The 23,333-nt window shown below is 37.2% G+C and overlaps 1 protein-coding gene across 1 annotated transcript in view; it reads right to left on the reverse strand.

Annotated features, from left to right (window-relative positions):
- The window catches only part of grin2da (glutamate receptor, ionotropic, N-methyl D-aspartate 2D, a), a 97,195-nt gene that overhangs the window by 15,179 nt on the left and 58,683 nt on the right, over positions 1 to 23,333 (reverse strand). The window contains exons 10-16 of the mRNA XM_088010443.1: positions 21,298 to 21,451; positions 13,964 to 14,089; positions 12,240 to 12,352; positions 10,238 to 10,354; positions 9,624 to 9,784; positions 4,020 to 4,089; positions 3,393 to 3,510 (exon numbers count right to left, since the gene is read on the reverse strand). Coding sequence (XP_087866569.1) covers positions 3,393 to 3,510; positions 4,020 to 4,089; positions 9,624 to 9,784; positions 10,238 to 10,354; positions 12,240 to 12,352; positions 13,964 to 14,089; positions 21,298 to 21,451 — 859 coding nt within the window. The remainder of the gene's footprint in view (positions 1 to 3,392; positions 3,511 to 4,019; positions 4,090 to 9,623; positions 9,785 to 10,237; positions 10,355 to 12,239; positions 12,353 to 13,963; positions 14,090 to 21,297; positions 21,452 to 23,333) is intronic.

A 23,333-nucleotide genomic window follows, 5' to 3' on the forward strand; every position in this document is an offset into this window, starting at 1 on the left:
CGTTTGGGTGTTCTCAAAGCTCTATTTTGTGAAGTAATTCAGGAACTAACTTATTAATCATCTTGTCCTATGCTGTTCACACCAAAGTTTTTTTTTTAAAATGTCTAAACAAAAATTTGATGGAAAAAAGAGAGTAGATGCCAATGCACTTTTTTAAACAACAAACAACTTTGTGTATTTCCACAGATGGAAATACACAAAGAAAGACAGGAACACTGCAGATCCACACAAACATCTGACTCTTCTTTCTGTCTATAAAACGTAGATCAACTTCTGGGTCAATGGAAACTCAGAGCAATTTAAAAAAGGATGTAAACAACAAAAAAAATCAATTTCCCCCAGGTGTATTGTACTGCGACAGTTTTTCCTACCTTCAGTGCCAAAAGATGTTCATATTCACATTTTCTTTTATCTTTTATTGTGCGTGTGTGTGTGTGTGTGATTTTTATTGCTTTTGCTCAGTCAGCATGAAGCTGTGTGAGAGGCACAAAGAAACAGTGTGGTGGAGGCAAACTTTGGATGTATGCTGCTGTGGGATTCTCACTGAAATACAATGTCAGCAGTTATAAGTGCATATACTTCTGCATCTGGGTGTTCTTATAGCATCTCTTTAACGTTAGTTTACTTCTCTAATATACATAAATATGGACAGCCATCCCAATGTAGAATCCCCCATTTAATTGCATTAGCGCAGAGGGAAGTTGAAGCTTTTTTTTAGAAGCAGTTCTGTCCTTCCATCTTGTTACAGAATTAGAAAGAAATATAGAAGGACATCAAATAAAACAGCCAGACATCTCATTTTAAGAAGGAACAAGCATATTTTACTTTTAATATCCATGTGCCATCAGCCAATAGGGCCATCTGCCCCCGGGAGCTGCTGTCACTGCTTGCACTGAGGCATTTGCCACCATCTCTTGTTCACTAATTGCAAAGAGGCTAAATTACTCCTCAGGGGAGCCAATTTGATGACTGACCATGTGAAAAAAAAAAGGAAATGACATCCCTCTAACAAAGAGGTGGATTACGAGGACCAATTACAGAACCCGTTTAGGGCCACAGTGCATTTTACAGCGCCTGATAAATTAATATATATTTGAGGTTGATTACATGATTGCTGCAGCTCAGACTTTAGGTTCCAAATGAATAACCCGAAGAGCACAATTAAGCAAAACAGTAGACGCAAAAAAACAAGCTGGTCCCACAAATGAGCATGGAAATTTATTCACACTCCTGGATGAACAAGCATTTTTCAGTATTTCTAAATACTGAAGTATTTGTCCTACAGTTTGCAATGATAATAGTCTTTAAAGATCCTTTTTGTCTGGGAGAATTGTTAAACTAGTAAATAAATTTACACTGAGCTGTCCTGCTTTTTCAGGTTTTTCAAGCTTTTCTACTATTCAGATTTTTGTTCTGTCTTTTTTATACCTTCAGTAGATGTAGGATGTCAAATAAAACCCAGTTTTCTATAAAACAGATATGCTGATTTCAACTTTAGTGAGAAATGGCATCTGCAGTTCTCATACCAGAAACAAACTTCTTGGTTGAATGGAAATTATTTCAAAGCAAATCATTTTCATCTAAGAAATGCACTCCTAGTTTTATGGCATGCTTGACTTTAGGCTACTTCAACGGTTTTATTATTTCTTCTTTATTGTTTCTTCTAAAAGCAGCAGAGACAGTTTTCTGCCTTACTACAAACACAATGTATAATTTGTATACAAACACAATGTATATTTTTTAATGCTTACATTCAATTAAAATTTTTTTATTTGAGTGTAATAGAAATAGATTTTCAGTAATAGAAAGTCTATTACTGAAGTAACATTTTCAACTAAGTATATAAGTATAGATTAACTTGGACCCATCTCTTGGTGTATCAGCTAACAGTGAATAAGATATGAGAGCAAGTTCAGAAATGAAAAAGGAAAGATAATGCATCATATAAATGAGAGAAAAATGTAAAAATCTTATTCATGTGTGACTGGTTTGGCTCTTGACCTCAACACTGATGTGAACAGCTGTCATTTCTTACAAGTTTTGCTCTCTTTCCTTTAACTAGTGACTTGTATAACTTTTCATACGTTTTAAACTCTAATGAGTTCTCTGTCTTCTTCCACTTGTCTGTTTCACTAATTACCTTCTTCATTCTTCCCCCAATCATAAAGTCCAGACTCACTTGGAATGGAAACATTCTCACATCAGTTTTATTAAAATCCAAACCCAACTGTGAAACTGCTTGGCCAAAAAAATATAAAATAAAACCAGCACAAATAGGCTACTTTATCAAAGTTTTCAAAGTTCTAAGTTTCTTTCTGTATCATAATAAAATTCCACCATTAGAATCAGTGAATCCTTACAGCACTGATGAAGTATTTTCATTTTGTACTAATTAGTTTATTGAAGCTAAGCAATGTATTGTTAATTCTCATCTTCAAACCTTTTCTCTGAACCATCACACATGCACCTGCCAAGATTCTATCATTTGTCTTGTATTTTATTTAATAACTCCCCATCCCCATAGAGGGGACTAAATTGTGCCTCCACGAGTGTTTTCAAGAGGCCAGAAGTATCACAGGACCGATTCCTGATGATTTTTTTATTTTTTCATCCAGACGGCTTCCCGCGCCCCCCCTGCAATGGCACGGTGCCCCTCCTAGGGGGCGCGCCCCACAGTTTGGGAACCTCTGCTGTAGGGTTTTCCACCTCAGTATTTCCACTGTCAGACTGATGTCCATGCTCGAGTCGATTCTTAATTGGCTCAATTACTCATATTGGTTTTCCGGCAAGTTTCCAGTAAAGGTTTTAAAGCATCAAAATGCATAGAGACAGTTTTTATTGCACAAATCACATTTTCCCTCATTACAGTACTAACAAAAATGATGTTTGAGAACAGTCTGTAGTTTGAACCAGCTTATCTCTGACTGACAGCAGCAGTGCTAAATTTTGCTGCGATAACAATACAAAAACCATGCATTTTTTTTGGCCCAGATGAAATTTATGATGCTTCAGGAACTGTTTCGTCCTCTTTAGTACCTCTGAGTTGTAGCGCCTCAGAAGTACTTTTTCTTTCTTAGGATATGCTTCACATATCAGGCAACCTGGTTCAAAACTTTAGAAGAGATTTATCATTTTTATGCCTCTATTAGCTGTTCTTGAGCCCTGGAGACATCTCAAATGTAGGTGTTTCACACTGCTGCTTGACTAATGTCAGCACCTGGTTGCGTTTAAATTTTCCTCAGAGAAATTAAATATAAAATGAGTTCTTGTTGGTATGCTCCAGTCTTATTACTCAGTCATATGTTAATTACAAGGAATAAAACAAATGATCAAGTCTAAATTTTCTTTTTATTCAACTGCATGTAATGTGAACTGTCTTTCTTTTTTCTTACCATCTCCAACTAATTGCAGCAGAGCCAGGTCCAGTGGTCGTTTCCAGCGAGAATTCTTGTGCAGGGCGATGCCATAGCCTGTGGTGGCAAACACTTTCCCAGACCCAATGGTCATCACCTTATGAGATCAAGCACACATAGATAAATAAACATTATTACATCCCTTCTGTCTCTGCCGCCTCAGTGCAGTTATCTCTGTTTAAATATTTACGTCCCTTAAAATCCCAGCGCTGGAGAATGAGAAATGGTTTTGGGGAGGGGGTGCAGCTTTACATCGGTTGTAGTAATTACTGCAGTAGTGGCTGTTGTGTGAACCAGCTGGGAGCGTGGGCCTCACACAGACATCATTACAAATTATGACTGAGAGATTTTTATCCGTCCTGCAAGAGCCGCATCAGATGGAACCTTATAAATAAATCAACATCAGTGCTGTCTAAAAATGACATTATTAATTTAGCTAGAGGCCCAAGGGATCAATAAAATGGCGTCTGATGCGTTTGTTTGATTTATTGAAGGCAGATTTGGCCCTTGTAGAAATGTTCATTTAGATAGCTTACAGGGATCTCCTGCCCATATGTATGAGTGTGTCAGTGTGCAGAGCTGTGAAATGGCAGACCTATTCCTTACCTTGCAGCCCTCATCTTTCCTGGCCATATAGTTCAGCACAGCAGCATCATAAATAAAGGCATCTAGTTTTCTGCAAGGGAAGAATGAAGGTGGAAAATTACATCACAGAATTGGAAATCACTGCCCTGGAGCTAAATGACTATAGAACAAGCACACAAAATGACAGAATTGGAGGAAAAACCAGCACTATAAAAACAACCAGGCACAAAAGAAAACTGATTTTAAAGGAGGCCACTTTCTACACACAATTCTGCACCAACTTTCAAAATTCATACAAGGAGATATTTATCATGGTGGAGGCAAAGATGTCATTTCTTCTCCTACAATAGCCACAAAAGAACCAAATACAATGCAGCATCAGGGGAGGCTGAGATTCAAGCAAAAGGGAGCGAATGCCTCTTTAGCTCAGCAGGAAAAAGGCTCACAGTTGCTGTAATCTCCATCTGCAGCTGCCCGCCGAAACACAGATTGTTACATAAATGTGCAGACATGTTGATCTTGCCAGCATTCTCCAGCTACAGTTCTGTTGAAGTCACATACGGAACGTTATCCATTTCCCATTTCTTAACATATCTCCAGATAATTTCATGAACAAAGTTAAAAAGTATCCAGATGATCCAAACACCACAGCTACAGTCATTTCAGGTGTAAATTAGCTCTTTTAGTTTACTTTGAAACTTGAAAAATTTTAGTGTCCATGATTCCATAATATCCTAAGAGAACTACTCTCTGTCAGACTGTATGTCTACTGAAGTGTCTTAATAATAAAACAGGCAACTGAGTCGTCACAGATTAGGATTTTTCTCTTCAAAAGCTCTCAATTTAGGCTCCCCAAACAATCACAAATAGGTTAACTATGTGTGATATCTCATTAGTCCAGAACTAGCTCTCAGTTCTGTAGTTGACTCAGGCTCCTCAGGAAGCTCCTTTGAAGGACAGGAAACTTCCTCTTCAGGATTCCCTGCATCTCGATGCATTAGAAATGCCACTGCACCACTTTACTTTTCTGTACCTGTTCTAAAACTGCCAGAATGTCGCTTTGCTGAAACAGCTTCATGAAAGAAACAGAAATTACTTGCGCTTATATGATTAGGGAATTGGTTCAGCCCGATAAACTGGCTTAACCAAAATGTTTTCTGCACATTTTCACTCCTTTCATCCAGGAAAATCTAATTTATTTGAACTTTTAGCTCCAAATGGAACATAATGTAGCAGTTTTGCAAACTGGGAAGCAGTTTTTATTTTCTATTTGAAAGTACTGCAACAAATGAAGATGAAATTCACATATATTTTTTATAAAACAATAAATAAACACATTTTTAAGTTGAATCTCAAAGTTGATGCATCACCAACCATGAAAGAAGTGAAAGTGTGGAGTGCCGGTGAAGAATACAAACAATAATTCCCTTGATTGAGTATATTACATCTGAATATCATAAAATAAAAAGAAATAAACCAAATAAAGACTCCCTCTCCGCACCGTAAACACAATGTACTAAACTGTTTACCAAACACTGTTAATCAACTCTAAATGTGAGGTCAACCAAGACTCACAGCTCTAATACGAAACATAACAGAACTGCTTCACAGGAGTTTGAAATTAGGCAGGCTGTGAAAAATGAATGGAGATAAAAAGTGAATTAAAACCATTCATAATGAAATAATAGACTGAATTTAACAGCTCAGCTTAGACTGATGATGCATATCTGAGGATATGATGATAAATTTGTCAGCACACCTGCTCTTCCACTTCCCATTCATTTATATTCACATTGAGGGAGCAGCATGCAACAACCAGGCCCCTCATAGAAGCAGACTGCGCTTCAGGATGCAGAACTGGGAAGAGGTGAGGAGGTTATGTCTACGAAGGAGAGAGGAAGGGGAGGAAAGAGGGATGATGAGGAGATGATAGATGAGATTATTTGAGGGATGGGAGAAGGAACTGCAAAGACATCCATTAGCTGTTAGCAAGGAGTTCATGAGGGAGGAGGGAAACACAAAGCAAAATAAATGATTGGAAGGAAAAAGTGAGAGGGGAAAGTATGGAAATGCAATGTTTGTCAGAAATCCCAGGAATCTTGATGACATCTGGCTTTGAAGGCATGAACTTATGTTTCCTTTGTAAATAATATCAAGTTGGGATGAATCCAGGGAGATAAGCAGAGTGAGATAAACAGTGGATAACGAGAGCGGGAGTGAGATGAAGAGATAGATAAAGAGAGGTAGTTACTGATGTAGGAGGCACAAGGATGATGAGCAGATATGATAAAAGAAATGTATCATCATGGAGCACATCCAAACTTGTTCAGACGTGTCTCGTCTGCATTACTCCCCCTCAATCTTAACCCCCGCACTCCTTGAGCAGAATTAACTGTGCAATGTATATTTTACTGTAAGGAGCTCGGTGCTCATGATTTTCCCACCGCACTGCGGTTGTGGTTGGTATGTATTATTAAGAAGCTGTTCATTTCCTTTGGCTGTTTGTTTGCCTCCCTCTCCTGCTCCTTCATGCAGCAACAATGATCCTGATGGGACCTCAGAGGTTACAACAGTTAGCTGAAGCTTCTGAGGTAGCACCGATCAATGCGCTCACAGCCACGCAAGAGGATTGTGTAACTGAGCCGAGTGCGGATGAAACAACTGCCTCCAGTAAAGGATCAAATAAAGAGTTTACGGGTTTGGTGTACAGTTTGTACATCTCAAACTTTTCACATCTTGTCTCATCAAATCACAAACTTTAATGATTTAATGAGTTTATGTAAGTGACCAACACAAAGGACCATATACATTGTTTAAAAATCATTTACACTTTTATTCAGCTACCTTTACTTTGACACCCCAAAATAAAATCCAAGGAAACACATTTCTTAATGAGTAAATGTAGTTTATATGTGGTTAATGTCTTGTCAGGACAAATCCAGCTGTTCTGTCAAGGCATCCATGGATGTTTTTAGTTTATTTAAACTACTGAACATGCCAGACATTTCAGAGATTAATTTTTGAATGGGTTATAAAACAATCTTCCACGGTTTGACATTTTATGAAGGACTATTCAAGCCATGTTTTGAGAATTAAAAGATTATGGAACAACTGTAAAGCTTCAAAAGAATGACCATGTAAATAATTTGTCCTCCCTGGTAACTTATCAAAGACGCCCATGACTCTGGGGGTTTGTATCCATAATTCCACAATTCAGGTGATAGAATTTATGAACAGGATAACTACTAGCCATCCACTTGACAGATCTAGCCTTTGCAGGAATGTGAGAGAAATGAAGGCACTATTGAAATATGTCATTTCTTCAGTTTGCAACAAACCAAGCAGGGTGAACCCAATATGTGAAAGAATGTGCTCTGGTTAGATCCAATGAAAACCAAAATGTTTGACCTATGAAAGAAAAAATGGTATGTGTGGCAGAAAACTAAACGTGTACATCACCCTGAATACTCCTTTTGTGTCGTTAAAAGATTGAGGTGGCAGGGTCAAGCTGTGTTAAAGAGAGACTTTTAAATGTTACAAAAGACTCCAGACAAGGGCAGAGTTTCAACTTGCAGCAGGATGACAACATTAACCAAAAAAACATAAAATGCAATGGACTGCTTTTGCCTTACGCATATCCATGTGTTAGAAAGGGCTGAGCAAAGTCCAGAAAGTTCTGAGGGAAAATCTGTTGCAAAACTTCAAAATTGATTTTCACAGAAGATTTCCATCCAATTATACAGAGCTTGAGTTATTTTGAGTTGCAGAATGGAGGAAAACATCCCTCTGTACATGTGAAAAGCTGGTTCACACTGCAGTAAAAGGTGGTTTCATAAATGTTAATTTAATGGGTCTGCAAAAGAAATGCAAGGATCCTGTTATGTGCACTACTTTATGCTGTTCTCTCATATAGACTAAAGTAAAACCCATCAAACTTTGGAGTTCAAATGAGATAATCAAAATGTTGACAGGGTTTAAATAATTTTGCAAACTGTAAATCAAGGGTAAGTACTATTGTAAAAAAAATATATATCTGCAGCTACACTTGATATTTAACACCAAAACAATTGAAAAGTAAAAATCTGCTCAATAAATCGTCTTGCGGATGCTATAAATGTGCTTTTAAAAGCAAACGAGACATGAGCTCAATAAATCCATAGAGTCATAAAATGTACAATTAAAACATTGTAAAGGGCATCCAATCAGAACATAATAATAGCATCATATATCCTGCAGAACAGAACAGCAATTATAAAGAACAACATTGTTAATGTTGCAAGTGGAAGTGTGAAAACTTTAACTGTTTGGTACTGAAAGCTTACAGGCTAAAATAAACCAAACAATCTTTTACAAAGTGCATTTTCTGGATCCAGCCGTGGGCTCCTCTGTAGTGCTGGAGTGTGTTGCATTGAAAAAGTGTGTTTTGTGTTTGACATGGTGTTGGATTAAACCCCTAGAGAAATTAGGCCATTTTGTTTGGTCATTAATTATCTTCCAACTACATTAGCCATCACCTCAGAGTAAAGACTGGGCACCACTGAGTGCATGTTTGCAAATTAATGAGATAAACTTCTCAGTCAGCGAGAGCTTGACTAAAACTGAACGTTGTTTCAGAATGTACGTAATTCAGTTTTACGTTATTTAGCAAAATTGACTTTTGTTTAAACTAAACGTGTGATGGACATTTATGCATAAAAAAAGTGGATTCCCACATCTAATTGAGTGTTTATTTGAGTTGCTGGTAAATGTGTAATACCATATCCTAAAAAAACACAACCTGTGAGATCTCTTCAGAATTAAATACAAAACTGATTGGCATCACAGCAGCATCCTTACCTTACTGGTAACTCATTGTGTACAGTGTCACTCTACCACTAAATGTACAGAGTTCACAGATGACTTCATGACAGATAAAGGTCAACAACACAGAAGCACAGGCTAATTGAAAAATGGAACAAATGCAACTTTTACAAAAATATATATGATCAAATAGGTAGGAAAGACAAAAGCTCACTGTTGTCTGCACACCTTCCCAGTCATACCTGTGGGCAGTCAATGCTGCAGGGTGTGGTAACTCTAAAGCTGTGTACATGAACAGCCTTTGTTAACTGTCTGGTAGCTGATTGGAGGCATTTCTTCTGAAACTCTGAAGGTTGTTTTCTCACTGATCTTGTTTCCAAAGTGCCAACAATCAAATGTCCATATCTTTTTTCTCTTTTTTTTTTTATTTTTGTGTTGACATCCTTAGAAAGCTTGGAATCCACATAGTAAATTACTTGAAATGCGCCCGGGGAGACTAATGTTACAGCGAATGAAATATATTTTTATTAAGCTCACAGTTCTGTCAGAGAAATGTTTTTTAGTGGCCTGATTTAATATTCTATTCCGAAATATGTTTTTGTCATTAGCTGTGAGTGGAATCATCATAAACAACAGAAGAAGAAGCTTTAAATCACTGTTCTGTGAGTAACTAATCTATATAATGTGTTTCACTTAGTGTATTAGGCTACTGAATTAAATTAAGTCAATCACACTCTAATTGATCAAAGACGACTGTATGGATATCTACGCAGCCCTGCAGCAATTTCTCCCTCCACCACCTTCATCATCTTCTCTCTTTCTTACCCCGACTTCAGGTTGTCAATGGCCTCCTCCACACCTTTCTGGTTGTTGCGGATCATATACTGGTGCATGTTGGGATAGTTGGAGCGGATGTTCTCCTCGGTGCTCCCATTCGGCACTGTACCAAAGCGCAGTGGTGGGTACTGCTCTGTCGGCTGCTGAAACTGCACGAGAGGAACAGGTGGGCAGAGATTAACGTGGCAGACGGAAAGTGGGAAGCAAACGCGAGTCACTGGAAGAAATGAGGGAGATGAGTTGATCTCCGCTGCAGCAAGAAGTGCTGAGGAGATTCAAAGTCTACACTTTCAAAGTGAGGCCTGGAGGGTGGAGTTTTCTAAAGAGGTGGGGCAGACTTTAATAAAACACGTGAGGTTTTAAAGTGTCGTAGCAGCAGGAGATGGCTTGTGGATTCTATTGACAGGAATCAGACTGAGGAAAGCCTTCACTTTGTTATGCTACAGAAAACAAAAATAGTAACCAATTTTGTGTTGACAGTTTTAAATGCTTTCTATCTTGAATGTTTTTTTTTGTTGTTTTTTTTCATTTTTGACTTATGCAAATCCACATAAAACTTGTAGTTTGAAATTCTTATTTGCACCGTCTACTCAAGATCTCACCTTCTTATCAGACAGCCCAGACACCGTGTCAATGTACTCCTCCTGGATCATGAAGGCAGCCAGGTTGGCAGTGTAGGAGGCCAAGAAAATGACAGCAAAGAAGGCCCAAACCAGCACCTGGACATGGAGATGATTAACGAGTCATGAGCGTGACAAGGAGCAGGAAGTATTTTTAAGGTTCTGGTGACAATTTCAATTTCTGAACCTGCAGCTGAAGGTCTCTGTTGAACTGAGCATCATTTGTCAGGGAGTCACGTTTAACCTCCTAAAATGTCACTGAAACCTTGAAACGCGTTCTTTCAACTTGTCGTATAAAACTATATAGCAGCAAGATTAGTCAAAAGACATTGTAACTTTCTTTTTCACAGCATTGATATCCTCAAGCAATCCTTGAAACTCTGATCAAGAAAAACGAGCATCACTGATATTCAACCAGAACAGGTTTTACGCAATGGATTAGTTTCAGAATCAGTCTCTAAGAGATCACTAAATGTATAAACATAAATGATTTAGTCATGAAAACCCGTATCTATATTTGGAAAATGATTTTTAAGTAAGAAAGAAAGTAATTCCTGAATTGTGGTCAAAACTCCACCACTTCTAAATTTTACCAAAATCAGAAGAAATGCTGAAAAAGCAGAAGACAAACTATATCGATATCTGTGGACCATTTGATTAGATCTCTCAGAATGTATATAGAAAAAAAGTGAACTCAAACAGCACAAAATGTGTTGATGTCCAACTGCTATTTGACAGGGCATTGGCTTTGGGCAGAATTAATCATGTAAACAAAACAAGCTTCTTTATTTATTTATTTTTGAAGAAAATCAGAGAATCTGCAGTGGAAATTCACCAATTAGTTGTAAGCATTTCTGTAGCTATATGAAAACCTTCAGCTTTTTTAACAGAAATATATAATCATAGTCCTGATCATTTAATTAAATTTGGTCTAATCACTGTGGAACTACCTGTTACTAAGATGATTAATGCTATTTCCAACACTCTATAACAGAAGCTGCCCTAAATAACAGTCTTGCCAATAACAGAACCCCTGATGTTAAAAGCACTTGGCATAAAATGTAGCAATTTAGATGCGACACTTTAACTGCCCCTCATTGTTCAAGTCTGACTTTTAACTAGAAAGGAAAGGAAATATATGGACCATAATACAATGCAATGAATACATTCTTGCAGTTAATGATGAATGGGGTTTTATGTTTCTGTTTTTGTAAACTACATTTGTCTAAATATTAGTGATGTTTAGGATACATTCTCAGATATGTGGTATATTTGGATTGACAGATTTTGCTGTTACGAAATAAAAAGGAAACAATGTTTGTAATGTTTAGGAGACATGCCTGTAGTCACCAGCAACATTAAGGTCTGAAAATGAACACAATTAATTATTTGAAGTCCTTTAAAAATATTCCATGTTAGCTGGTGAGGCTTCTGATTATATCAATCTGCAAGAACATGCTTAAGGAACTATTTGTACAAAAACAAGACCTTTGGGGGTCAATTCAAAATGTACCATCACTTGTCAATGCAGAAAAATAAATCATAAAGGGACATATGGGATTTGGTGAAAAATAAAATGTTCCCATTTTGTCATCTCACTACAAAGACACATTTTGTTGAGAAGCAGAAAATACATTTGCAAAGACCGAACTAAAATAAGCATCTTCACTTTACCTCATTGACCCCCTTTGTAAAGCTAATTGAGCAGCTAATGAGCTCGTGAGATGATCAGGTTTGTTGTCAAAAGCACTTGGGCTGACTTTACGAGTAAAAGAAAAAGACATTTTGAGTCTGTCACTGTAGGCTGAGGTCACTAGCTTTTGGCTCACTTATTCTGTTATAAGGACGCACATAAAATGTAAGTTTCACAAATAAAATAAAGAAAAAACAGTCAGTAAGTCAGCTATACAACAAGAAGAGAAAGGAGACAAGCAAAAAGCAAATCCGTGAAACTAAAAGTGAATTTAGTGAGCAGAATAGTCACCATGATCTTGCTGGTTGTTCCTCTGGGATTTTCCACAGGAACAGAGTTGTTAAAAACGAGCGCCCAGAGCAGCCAAACAGATTTACCAATGGTGAACTTGGATCCCCCCGATTCTGGAAATGAGTAAGGAAGAGGAAGACGTTAAAAATAAAGCAGTTTTCATGAAGCAACATTTTGGGGATGCAGTAAATATCTTGTGCTACAAAGTGGAAAATTGTAACATGTCAATTCAAAATGTACCATCACTTCCTGACATAGATTCTCTACTTGAAACACAACTTGCCCTGGGTCTCAAACCTTCATTTTTTAAATCTTAAATCCTAATCTTCAGTATGACTTTAATGGTGATGTTTTTACAGATGAGAAGCTGACCTTCCCCCAAAAATCTACAAAAACAGAAACTAGCAGGAAAAAGGAAGGACTAAAGAAATAAAAAAAAGGAAAATACATAAAAATATAGAAGGATACAACTTTTAGACAAAGGGACAGGGAATAATGTAAAGAAGGATAAATGATTTATAACACTCTTCTTGTATTTTACTGCTTTTTCAGACCTGGAAGCTACTGAAATCAATTCTATACATTTGCTGACTGGATACAACTCCTGAGAATTTAATACAGATTGATTTCCTGGCACCACATGAAAATATTATATCTTATCAATTTTGCTAACAAAACATGAATAACAAATACGTCAAAGATGATGTTACATAACATGTAGTGTTCAAGGAAAAAAACTACATAAACACTGTATCGTCTGGTGCTGCTGGTGTGTTTGGTTTGAATTTACTGCAGGGATTCAACCTTCTAAAAAAATGTCCACCGGAAACACAGCCAAACCTTTTACAATAAGGATTCTCCAAACACTTATTGAAGGTTTTATCCTGTTAACGTATGCATTTCTTTGGGCCAGTTGTAATAAAGTAGTCGAGGAACTTTCACCAAACAGCAGAAAAAAGACATTTTTAGACTTGTTGTTGGACTTGGAAATTTAAATATGTGGTTTTTCAATATTGGTTCTGGCCAGAATGTTATTCAAATCAATGTAAATGTAAGAATCTGAACAGAAAGTGGACCTAACTAATTCAAAAGTTCAACAGTGATATCTAAAGGATATGTGGTTGAACAGAGATGGCACATTGAATATTTGACCTTTGCTATTCTACATTTATAGTGATATAGTTCTGTTATTACGACCAAAAACAAATCTTAGATGTGAAATAAAATGTTTGCTACTGAAGGTTAAACTCAAGAAGGTTTAATGCAGAAGGAGAATCTAAACTGCCTTTGGCCTGTCATGCTGAAATAGTTTTTTACAACATGTGTCAATCAAATAAAATATAATGAGAAACATCTCTGGATAATCAAGTAAAATGAATATGGCTGGACAGAATGGCAGTCAGCAAAAAGTTGGACTAAATCATAAACTGATAAGTGGCAGAAAAATGTCAAAACCATCCATCACTGCATTGTCAGTGTTTGCTTTATAACATATAAATGAGGCATACTGTGGAGTGATTGCTTTGACTTGTGCAGTCAAATAAATAAATAAAAAAAATTAAGAAAAATAGGACGCTTTGCATAATTTGTGCAAACGTCCTCCTCAAATCAGCCCCCCCTCGCTTACTTAACTGACAAATTGACAAGTTGGTAATAATGGCGTGACATGAGCAGTGGCGGTGGCTTGATTGGCATGCTAAAGCTGGAGGGACTCCATCTCTTACTCTTGGCGCTCTGCAGGCTACGGTTGTATCCCACGGGGCTGAAGAACTCAAAGATGAAGACGGTGACAGCCACCACTGACAGGCACATCACAAACATCATCACCCACACCGCCGGGCTGTAGGGCTCTGCAACGCACAGAGAAACACAGACGCCCATGCAAACATCAGATAAAGTTATAGAAAGGTGTCCGTCATCCACAAAGCCCGACAATATCAAACATGAACTTGAATGGATGGTGGACAAGAAAAGGAAGAGAGAGAGAAAAAAAAAGAGTTCTGGGCCTTCTACTGGCTTTAACTTTAGCAGTATTGTTTTTATCTGTGAGGGGGCTGGTTGTATCTATAAAGACAGTCAAATGCTAATTTTTTAACTTATCGTAAGCCTAATATTTTGTAAGGAGAAAAATATTGGATCTTGTCCACAAAAAACACTGAAAATGGCGAAGAGGTGAACAGAAAGCAAGAGGAAGGATTTGTCTTTTCTGTTTCCTTTTTAGCCATGAGCATTTAGTTTGAGTCTATAATGAACAATCTAATGACTTAAACTTTCAGATTTTATGTATTTTTGGTAAAATATTCATTTTCAATGTCATACTGTGTACATGAAGGGCTTTAGGTAAATTAAAAAGAAATTTAATGTTCTACTGTTATGAGTATTGCCTTCCAATAGATGCAAGAACAGATTTAAAGACGTTTTTTACCAAGTAAAAGTGATTTTGTTTGTTTTTTTGCAGTGTTTAGCTATACATGATTATTGTCAATTTCTGAACCATCTCTCAACAAGAAGCCAGCTTTCCACAGTAACCATACTATATTTATTAGCCTAAAATATGGACTTGGACTTGTGGAATCCTTTACTTTGGAGAAATTCTTACTTACTTTTTATTAAATGCATAACTGTAGGTGTTGATAATTTTACAAAGACCAGCACAAAGTTAGGAAGCCATACAGTTTACAGTAGGAAACAGCACAGGGAGCGTTGGCTCATAAACATGGGAAGGCTTTCTTGGCGAGTAAACAATACATTGTATCCTTGTCACGTTACATCAGTGCTACTTTTTTTGACGGACATATTTATGTAAGGAATATCAAATACATCAGGTTGTGTTAATGTCAAGAATATTTTTAGTGTTAAATTTACCTCTATAGAAAGAAATGTAAAACCTGAAAACTACAACACAAAAAAAAAATCTTATTTTCTTTTCACAAAGCGAGGAAGAGCGAAACTGTTGGCAGCGGAAACAAAAAGATCCATCTGAGATTTTCCACTGTGCAACACAGACTGAGATCAACAGTGCTAGCAGGTGTACTGCTAATCAAACTACACTGGAGAGAAAAGCAGAGCTGCTGGGTTGATTCATCTCCACCTTACAGGTGAAGATGCTAAATCAAAGTCGACACTGTGCAGGCATACCAAAGAGCTACAAGCTCTGTTTACATACCGGGCTTTTAGCCGAGGCTTCCCTGCAGAGGTGTACAGTGAGGGAGCAGGTGGAGACTCTCAGGATTTATCCATTAAACTCGCTGCCTGGCAGGGCTAATATGCTTTTAAGGCTGCGTGAGCTGCCAAAATGCGTGCCATGAGGGCTGAGGCACTGCTTTATAGTTCTACCAAGATTTTTCATACCGCAAGAGTAGAAACCGTCATTACTTTGCTGCACATGATTTACAAAAAATAAGAAATGATTTTATTGGATTGTAGGAAAATGCATTGTCAGAAAAAAAAACAAAAACTGAAAGAGCCTATTTGCTTTGAATTAGTGTTTCTTAACACTTACAAGTATTTAATTTTAATGTTTCTGGAGGTTGTACTAATAAAGTGAAATCCAAAGCACTTAAAGCTACCGACTTGCTAGTGTCTGCACATGAGCTCTGTTTCATTAGCTCGGAGCAAGAGGAACCTGTTTATAGTTGCTTTTCACAATGTGTAGTTTTTAATCCAGTCACGTGTGCTGTACACCTGTGGATAAATCAAAATTGCTTTGACAGAGGAAGATTGTAAATAATTACTTTGTGCCCTGAAAATCCTGAAGGTTGCATGATATTTATTTTCTTATAGTCTTTTGGGTGAGGAGCGTGAAAAGAAGCAGCGTTGTTTTGAAAGTGATGTCAGCCTTGAGTTAATACACGAGGGGCTTTATTGTTTTTGCCCCCATTCAGGGCCAGCTGCCTCTCAGCAAGCCCCACAGTTTGGTCTCCAACAGATATGTTTGCTTTTGGGACAACAGTGGTCTAATTTTAAATCCATACCGAAGCAAAGCTCATCAACAGAAGATACATTCCCTGTTTCAAAGCTGCTCTTTGTAATACCTACACCTGGTTGAGGTCAGGTACCAGCCAGTCTGGTTTCAGTGCCACTGAAACACACGTGGTTAAGATTGGGGTTAATGAGGTTTATTTGTCCTACCTCAAGGACAGGTTGGCAGCAGGTGCTAAAAAAGCAGCGGCATCATGTATTTGTTTTGCGTGGCAGCATGTTCACAGCCGGTATTGAGGGATTTAGACAGATTACTGTCATTCTCTGAGCCCTGGGAGTTGCAATACCAACTAGAATTAGCTATTTAAAAAAAAAAAAAAAGAATGATGACAATAATTTGAACTCAGGAGCTAATTTAGCTTTTATAAACTGGAACATTGTGAAGAAAAAGGACATGCCAAAAACAGATTTCTTCTTTATGCTCCGAAACATATTTCAAGTCATCAGATATTTTTTTTTCCATCATGATTATTTCAGCTTTCAGTATCTGGCAGTTTTTCCATATTACTGTGTGTATTGGACTGTGCATTAACAGTTTAAAGAGCAAAACAAACATCTGAGCTGACAGGAGAGTGATAAGAGTGACTTCAGTCACAGACAGAGTCTAAACGGACAGATTTTAATCAACATTTCTGACTCATCCTGGTTTCTGATGACAAAGGCATTAAAATATGTGAATGTTTTAAGAATTGAGCCATTATAAAATGCAATTCATGGGAGCAAAGGCAAAGAGAAAAAAAAGAATGATGCTTACAGGTACTATGTGATAACACAGTTAAAATGCTAATTGAAGAAGACTTGTGTTGATTTTTTTAACCTTTTCTTTTTAAAGAAAGTAGGTTATTGGACAAGAATGAGGTCATTTTCAACTGAACTAAATTCTGAATTTTTTTAAGGATTAACTGGCACAACATTATGTACATTTCTCATAAAACAGATGCAGGTCTGTTGCTACTGACACTTTAAAATATCTGGTATTTGATGTCAGAATGAGCAAAAATCCAGGAAAACTAACACAGTTTCTAAATAAAAGTCGGCTGAAAAAAAAAAGATTTTAAAAAATCATGTTTTCTGTTTACATAAAGTTCAAGAAAATTACTCTTGCTTACATTTTCTATCACTTTAAACTAACAAGGAGATGATTAAGCCGTATTTAACAGAAATGACTTTGCTCACTAAACTTCTAAATGCCTTCCTGCGTTTTATGAGTCATTTTCTTCCTCCCACTCAATTTGCTGAAGTCGCCTCGTTCTTACTGTGCTTTGTTTTTTCTCCCTGGATTGACTCTTTTGCTATTGACCTCTTGCGTTTCGTTTTGCTCTCGATTCTCTCTGGCCTTGCATACCTGTTATATTCTGTCAGCACTGCATGCAGTCACAAATTGCATTCAAAAGTACCACCGCACCAATGAGGCCAGAGCTTGGTGTGGCATCACTGCCTGTCCTGTAGCCTGGAGAAAATGAGATAAAAAAGCCTTGGGAGCGCTGCACCAACCGTGACATGTTTCAGATTGTCTTTTAAATCTCCACTGACAGACGGATTGATGTACTTCTGCAGCTGTGAACGCATGAATTAAGGTGACTTAAGGCGTAAAGGAAAAGATCAGGTTTATGAGGAGAGAACCTGATTTTTGGTCAGATCCATGACCTTTGAGATGTAAATGTTATTACAAAGACAAACAAGCTGAACATTTTATTGAGTTTTGCTGCTAATGTTTGCATTTTGAAGGAGTTCTTTCCAACATGAAGCAAATACAACAGCAGCCTCCATATTACCTTACTTGCAAAGAAAATCACATCATCATATTACCATGCAGTAGGCTATGACATAATGAGTTTAGGATATGCAGTTTCACCCTAATTATGTTAAATACTCCATGCTGTACAGATCTGTGTAGCATTGTTTTACAACTCAAAGACATGTGCACTGCTCACTGCAGCAAAATGTGCACCAAATTCACACAAGGCTTAGAAAGTAATCGCCTGAGACACCGAACTGTGTTAACAAGTCGTTTTTGCTACAGGGCACAGCCTCATCTGGCCCATCCAGAGCTCACACACATATATGAGCAGAAACCAGTCACTGTGTACATTAAAGCATCTGAGAGCATTTAAAATGGCTCAAGCGCTCTAACAAAGGCATTAAACCATGCTCGCTTACTCTTTTGTGCTACATCTATATTGTACCAAGAGACCCTCTTGCCTCATTTCTTTCCTTTTAACACTTTCTTCATCTTTCTCTCTGCCCACATTTCTCTCCCTCCATCATCTTACCATCTCTTTATGTCTGGATATGTAAGGAATTAATCTTAGAAGATTTGCTACCCAGCAGGTGTTATCTCAGAAGTGGCCAGATCATTTTGAGTGCTGTAAAAATCACATTTTAAGTCTGCATCCATCAGCTTTGGCTTGAGAAACAAAAGCACAAATGAGACTCCTCAAATGGGAGACAAAAGGCATGTCAGAAGTGAAGGCATATTACATGTCTGAGGAGTTACAGAGAGCACTGTGCAGTATTATGCAAAATGTCTTCATTGGTTTACCCCCTTCATAGACGTACATCCTCTACTAAAGAAAAGCAAAAAAAATAAAAATAAATAAAATAAAAATCATATTTTTAGTGCATAGCAACTGCATAGCCTCCATTATTGTTTCTCTTTGTTACTGGTTTGGTTTTACATTAGATTCATGATCTTCAGGTCAGGTTTTTGGATTTGTAAATTTTATTTCTTTAAACATCTTAATTTGTGCTCTGCTCCTTCTTCCCTGTTTAGATCCATTTAAGTTCTCCACAGCTAACGCCCCTAATATGGCACTGAGCCGTGTATTAATATCTTCTCTTCTACCTTTTTGTTTTTTCTTTTTGTCCTTTTAAAAGAATCCCTCCTGTGTAAGTGGGCTTTAAAGTGGAAGAGGAAAAAAAAGAGTGTTTTCTCAGGGAGCAATAATAATAGTGGGTCAATACTCCCAAAGATTTTCTAAATAAGCCCTTTCCAACAGCTACAACTGCATCACAACATCGGATTCCCGTTGAGCTGCAAACTGCCTCTACTGATTTTTTTCCAGCATCGCTGTTTTTAAGAAAGTTTAAAGGAGATTTTTTTTTTTCCTAGACCAAAGTCTAATGCATGACTAAGAACCCAAATGTGACAACTGTTTCAGTGTAGATAAAAGAAACATTTATTGGACAAATTTAAATGGAAATGTAATATACTGCCAGTCTCTATCTATATCTGAAATACTTCAAGAAAAAGACAAAGTAACTGGAAAGTAAATGAAAGAAGTAGCGGAAAAGAAAATCTGGTTTTGAAAGTGAGCTACACATAAAACAAGTGTATCTTGAAATGAGGAAGCTGAAATCTAAAGCTAAAAAAGCACAAAGTAAGTTGGAAATATTGAAAATTGAAACAGTATAAAAGCCAGCTGAAAGATTTTACATCCCAAACTGGCACCACTACAACAAACTTACAAAAACAACATAGCAAAATATATTTTTTAAACAGTATTAGTAAAACAAAATACCTTACTACATCTAATCATATTTTATGTATTTTATTACAATTAGGTAAGCAACATTTGTATAAGTTTTTTTGTAAAATTACAGCTTGGTTTCATACTGGACTGCAGTGAGGTCCTAAAATGAGGAGCCAGGAAAGGCAGTGATTCCCAGACAGGCAGTTAAACTGACATTCACACAATCAAGGGAAATACACAAAAAAGAACCAGATGTTGGCCGGAATATTTTCAAGATACATCTTGTGAGTCTGAAAAACAAACATCTTAAACTGTAATGCCAATACATTTCTATGGTCTTTAAAAATGTTTCTTCCACTATTTTTTGTGGATAAGCAGGTGGACATCTCTTTAAAATGTATGACTTTCCTTCCAACCATATACGTAGCATAAAAGTTATATTTTGGAAAAAAACAAAGCTTGGAAACAAAGGTTGACTTTTGTACATGAACTAACTACAGATGGGCATTCAAAGTTTGAGTAGCATAACAGAAACCATTCCAAGAGTAAAGATTTGGCAGCTACTTACTGTAGCACAATTAATCCCTGTCAACCAAACCACAGACTGATCATGTGAAGAAAAGTGAGACTCTCAGCTTTGACCCCAATGAAAACCAGAAACCAAAATATATTTTCCTATATGTGACTTTAAATAAAGTTGGCCACTGGAGTCTTAATGTTACATGTAGATTTTTTTAACCTGATGTGGTGAAGTTAACTGAGATTTGGTATTTTCCTACTGTGGCAAATTACAGGAAAACTTGGTTTCCCCAGAGTTGTTTTAAATTCCTGGGTAAGGTGCCGTTGTTTTAGGTCTCCAAATGCATTGCCTCACAGACCAAATATCTTCTGACTTTTTCTTCCTGGTTGAAGAAATCCCCACATAAACCTTAGCATTGTGAGCTTATGTTTGAGACGGACACTGTGCTATCTTTCGAGGCTGTCTTTGTTTTATGCCTTGCGCCTGAGTTCAGTGTTCTGTGGTAACGTCAGTCTACAGTAACCTTTGGTAGCATTGTCAATTTTTATAAGTTTGTACTTGAAATAAATATGACCATTGTGAAATACACAAAAAAAGTTTGAAAAGTATTGATAGATGCTCTTGAAATGTTTACAAGTGAGGTGATTATATTAGAAGTTGATTTTTCTTGACTAGCTTATCATCAAACTTTTGACTGTTCTTGAATTGATGAGACAAGGGCAGTACACACTGTGATGTGGGCTCCCAGTATGTAAGAGTGCTGGAACAGTATGAGGTGAGAACTGTGAAGCAAAGAGGTGATGTGAGTGTCAGTTTTCTGCAAGTATCACAAGGTCAAGTTAAGTTTAACTGTAGAATTTCTATCTTTTCAAGAGAAACAGTGCAACACCAGTTGTGGAATTTTTGCTGCTTAATCAAATGTTTTTGTCGTCACTCTGGTCTCAAGAATTCAGATATGTGATTTTTGCAAATTTATATATTTTCAAAAGCATTACTATTACACTTATAATTAAATAAAATTTGAAATAATTAAATTAAATCGACTTATCCAGACACCTGAAGGTAAATCTAAACAGCAGCTTACCAAGAAAAGCAGAAGGGGACACGGTGCCGTTACTGCGAGAAACCATGACACTGATGCCGGTTTCCACGAAAGGAACGGAGAACTCCACGACCTCTGACCTCTCCTCATTAATGGTGAGGGAACCTATGGCCATGTCAGCCCTGTTGGATACAACCTAGAAAACACAACACCTGAAATTAAATTGACAAGACTTTTGATGAAATAGTTCATGTTAAACTGAGTAAACTCATCAATCTTTGACAAAAACAATTAGCTGCTTTATGTTTTTCTCAGAATACTGCAAGATAGTCCTTGATAAAGAACTAAGTCTGGGATTTGAATTTCTCTTCTTTCTTTCAACATAAATCAGAGCTGTGTTCCTCTTCGAAGCTCCTCTGGCAGCAATAATTGTGGCTCAGGTGGTCAGCAGGTGAAGAAATGAGGGAATTCGCGGCTCTGTCATGTTTCACCTGGCAGGGAACAGGGGTTGCATGACGGCAACTGAGGGACTGTGAAGGTTAGAGAAGCTGGATGCTGACCAGGAGTTCATTACTCTGCTGTGGCTTGACACAAAGAATCTGTGAAACAATAAAGGCTTTGCAGTGTCTGAGCCAACACCACTGAGATGCCTTTAACCATGCTCTTAGGTCCTGAAACTTTTCTTTGCTTTCTACTGACACTGACACTTTTCTTGTTTCTGTACTTTCTTGAATACTTACAAGTTTACTTTACACTCTTATCATTGTAAGTATACATATATATATATATTTTTTTTTCTACCTATACTGCATGTATGGATGGATGTTCCTTATGGACATCCATCCATACATTCTTCCATTTCTCAAACCCAGACATCCCTCTCTCCACTGAAACACTCCAACTTCATTTTTTAAGGGACTGAAATACGTTCACAGACCAGAAGGGATATTTAGTCCTCCCTGTGTATTCTGGGTCAGCCCTGAGGTCTTCTCTCAGTAGGACGTGCCTTGAAAACCTCAAAGGTGAGGCACACAGGAGGAATCAGACGTCATGATCAAATGCCAGAACTACCTCAACTCACTCTCCTTTTGATGTGGAGGAGCATTTACTCCAAGCTCCCACTGCATGACTGAGCTCTTTACTATTCCCTTAAAAAAGAAAAAAATACCAACATTCTTTTGGGCCCGGACATTTCCTACTTCATAAGAACTTGAGTGAAGAACTCCTAGGAAGTCTGCATGGTTCCTTCCTACTGCAGAATTTGACAGTGTAGTGAATATATCACACTTCTCAGACACAATACAAAAAAAGAATGTTCTGTCCAGAATAAGAGTAAATGATAAACTACAAAAACTACCAAAGACTGTAAGAGCAGAATGTCATTTTGTTGAGAACCTTTCTTCACAATGAGACTCATGTTAACTTCGTCTTTGTTGAATCTAATATCCGTGTAATAATCAGTGTAGATTACATCTGTTGGTGCTGCTGAGGATAATTTTAAAATTAGATGTTTCCTGAACCAAGATATATAAAATATCTATCACCAGCTCACATCTTTCCAGTGAACAAATGTCAAAATATTCAGTGAGGCGTTCATGCACCATCCTATTTTTGTATATTTGGACATTTTTAATGTGCACTTGTGGATATATGCATGTAGTCACAGAGGTTGGAAAATGTTGTTTGCCTGATGACCATGTTCCTTTATTCCTAATATTACATGTAGTGTTTCAATATGTTTATTCCAGGGTGGTGTTAATTGCAGATATGTTGAATTCAAAATATCAAAAATAAAATCCCAATTAAATCTGAAGCGGATTAAGGAGAATCCCTCATGTTGCTGTCACTTACAGCTGATAGGTGGAAATGACGATCCAGTACTCTAAACCCTCTGTAGCTAAAGAAACCCAAGCATTTTTTTCTAATATCATAAAAATATATTTTTTTTAAATGTCAAAACATTATTTTTCAAACTTAGAAACTGACCCCTAACAGCCGAATGTCCATTGAATTCTGAATTTATTATTATGGATTAATTTGTACAGATAGTACAAATTTGTACATTTGGGAACAGATCT

The sequence above is a fragment of the Poecilia mexicana genome, unplaced genomic scaffold (assembly GCF_051168715.1).
Source record: "Poecilia mexicana isolate PSO_F unplaced genomic scaffold, ASM5116871v1 scaffold_11, whole genome shotgun sequence".
Lineage (NCBI taxonomy): Eukaryota > Metazoa > Chordata > Actinopteri > Cyprinodontiformes > Poeciliidae > Poecilia > Poecilia mexicana.